This window comes from Nicotiana attenuata, unplaced genomic scaffold, assembly GCF_001879085.1.
Source record: "Nicotiana attenuata strain UT unplaced genomic scaffold, NIATTr2, whole genome shotgun sequence".
Taxonomy (NCBI): Eukaryota; Viridiplantae; Streptophyta; class Magnoliopsida; order Solanales; family Solanaceae; genus Nicotiana; species Nicotiana attenuata.
Window position 1 is genome coordinate 380,494 of NW_017670797.1, and position 3,058 is coordinate 383,551.

Sequence of the window (3,058 nt, forward strand, 5' to 3'; positions counted from 1 at the left end):
AGGCTATTAACCTTGCCATCCTTAACCAAAGCATTAGCCATAAACTCAATTAGCTCATTTCCGGCTAGCCTACCATCCATTTGAAGGACCATGTCCTTACATCCTTGAGCAGCTAAAACACTCACGAATCTTATCATTCATGGTTCCACCAGGTCTTTCAGTAGTCTACCTTTTAAAATCATTCTTTTGCCAAACATGGCAAACCTATCTTGTTCCTTCTCAGAATCAACTTCTTCTTCTTCTCCACTCTAGTCCTCATCTTCAAAAGTTTTTGATTATTTGTTTTTCACTACAGATCTTGTCCTCTTGGCTAGTGTAGGTTCAACAGCCTCAGACATAGAGGAAGGCTTCTTGGAGGAAGTCTTGGCCTTTTTGGGCTTGGGGGTCAAAACCTCCACTAATGTACCCCTTTCTTGATGGACCAGTTCCATCTCCTCTTCCTCAGCAGCCTCTGAAGATTCAGCAACCTTTCCCTTCCCTTTATTCATTCTCTTTTTCTTACTTTCAGCTAAAGCCCTTTGTAGATCAGCTTCACTCTGTTTCACCCTAGTTCTTGTGGCTCTACCTTTTAGCACTGAAGAGGCAGTAGGTGTTGGGGATGAAGCCTTTCTTTTCTTGGAAGGCTTATGAACACTGGGGGCTTTTGTCGTGGGAGTTCTGCGTTTCTTTAGGTCATAGCTTGCCCCAACCTTTTTCAGCAGGTCTGCTAGAGTCTCTTCAGTAGATGAAACAGGTTCATCTCTCTGTGTGCTCAGATGAACCAACCCCTCAGCAGCTTCCCCAGAACCACTTCCCCCTGACTTCATGCCACTTTCTTCTACCCTTTCTTGTGCAACCCCACAGATAGCAGGCACTACTCCTTTCCCATTTCCCCTCTCTTCACCACATGCACCCTCTCTCTCTTTTTCTTTTTCAGAATTCTTTTTACCTCCACTCCTTCGTATCTCAGGCAATTCAACATCCCTAATGGGTCCAACCAGAACAAACCTAGTCTCTAGGTTTTCAGTCACAGATGAACGTACCTTAGAAGGGGATTCTTGAGTCATTTCAGAATTAGAAGACCCATGTCCTTCCCCCTTTGTAGCGGATTGATATGATTCAGAATCAGAGCTGGAGGCAGATTTTTGAGCTTGGCTTGCTTTCAATTTCTCATTTAATGTCATCCTCAGAGCCCCAGACGCTACAGTCTTTCGAGCAAGCATTTTCACCGTTCGAAGTCTAGGTTTTGGAGATGCACTGGGTGGAAGAGGTGAGGATGAATTTGAGGGAGTGGGTGGTGGAGGAGTTTCAGGATTGTCTTGTGGGTTAGTCATCCTTGTTGGTCTCTTGAGAGAATTTTGGAAATTTGAGATTTGAAGAAAAAGGCAAGTGAAAGTGAAGAAGAATTTTTGACGGTTTGGAATTATTAAGATAGCAGGAGAAATGATATGTATTTAAAGAGAAATACACATTTAATAGGTAACGAAAGCTTTTAGCATTGGTCAATTAGAGGTCTAATCAACCTGAAATTCCAGATTTTGAATGATCAGTTTATCTTCCCTAGATTTTAGGCAAATTTTTCGGTTTTGAGTTCTAGGCAGACGGAACTGGTTCAAAGCTAACGGGTAGAATTTTCTAGGAATTGAACAATTTTAGGACTTCTGCTCATGATTTAAATATTAATCTTTCTAATTGTGCAGAGTATAGAAAACATACCTTAGCTTTCATATGAACCCATACTGATGAACCAGGTTCTTCATTTAGAATTCTCTTGAACATGCCTCACATGCCATAATAGATAAAATTTTGTAAGTGATCAGTGAGTCATATAAACACATGTCATAGGAGTATACTAATTAAAGTATGAAGCTGAGTAAGAATTAATCTAGATATTTACACAAGTTCAGAGTTCCTAGCCAATTTCTTTTTTTTTTTCATTTGTGCATTCTGAGCTGGACCTATTAGGTGATCTTAATCATCCCTAATTCCAACCTGTTCCTCTCAAAGTTTTCTCTACTCAGTGCTTTAGTGAAGATGTCAGCAATTTGTTTATCAGTAGCACATAATTCTATGGAGATCAATCCTTTCTCATAGTTATCTCTTAAGAAGTGGTGTCTAACATCTATGTGCTTAGTCCTCTTATGATGAACAGGGTTCTTTGTCATACTTATAGCACTAGTGTTATCACAAAATATAGGAATGCAACCCACATCAATACCAAAGTCTATCATTTGCTGTTTAATCCATAGCAATTGAGCACAACAAGAGGCAGCAACAACATATTCAGCCTCAGCATTGGATAAGGCCACTGAATTTTGCATTTTAGTGGCCCATGATACAAGACATGAACCAAGAAAATGAGCCATACCTGAGGTGCTTTTCCTATCCACAAGAAAACCTGCATAATCAACATCAGCATACCCTACTAGATTGAAATTACTACCTTTAGGGTACCAAAGATACATATCAGTAGTGCCTTTCAAATATCTCAGTATCCTGTTGACAACAGTCAAGTGAGACTCCTTTGGATTTGCCTGGAAGCGAGCACAAAGCCCTACACTGAAGACTATGTCAGGTCTGCTGGCAGTAAGATACAAAAGTGAATCAATCATACCCCTATACAACTTCTGATCAACTGATGAACCAGGTTCATCTATATCTAATTTAGTGGCAGTTGCAATGGGGGTGTCTATTTCCTTTGATTCATACATTTTAAACTTTTTGATCAGTTCCTTTGCATACTTCTGTTGATGGATCATGGTTCCATTTGGGTTTTGTTTGATCTGTAAGCCTAAGAAAAAAATAAGCTCACCCATCATACTCATTTCAAACTCACTCCCCTAAGAAAATATATGTTGATGGATCATCAACATATATTTGTACCATAAGGAGATCCTTACCTTTTTCCTTAAGAATAGGGTACTGTCAATTTTACCTCTTTTGTAGCCATGTTCAAGTAGAAATTTGGACAGTCGTTCATACCATGCTCTAGGAGCCTGCTTGAGTCCATAGAGAGCCTTGTCTAATTTGTACACATGCTCAGGATATTTCCTGCTCTCAAACCCTGGAGGTTGTTTCA

At 39.9% G+C, this 3,058-nt stretch overlaps 1 protein-coding gene across 1 annotated transcript; it reads right to left on the reverse strand.

The window, feature by feature from the left end:
* Positions 1 to 275: 275 nt before the first annotated feature.
* On the reverse strand, positions 276 to 1,313 carry LOC109243400 (ena/VASP-like protein). Its single transcript, XM_019410324.1, has 2 exons — positions 1,023 to 1,313; positions 276 to 473 (listed from the first exon to the last, which is right to left on the reverse strand). The coding sequence occupies exons 1-2, from the start codon at positions 1,311 to 1,313 to the stop codon at positions 276 to 278; spliced, it is 489 nt and encodes a 162-aa protein (XP_019265869.1).
* Between the last annotated feature and the right edge of the window lie 1,745 nt (positions 1,314 to 3,058).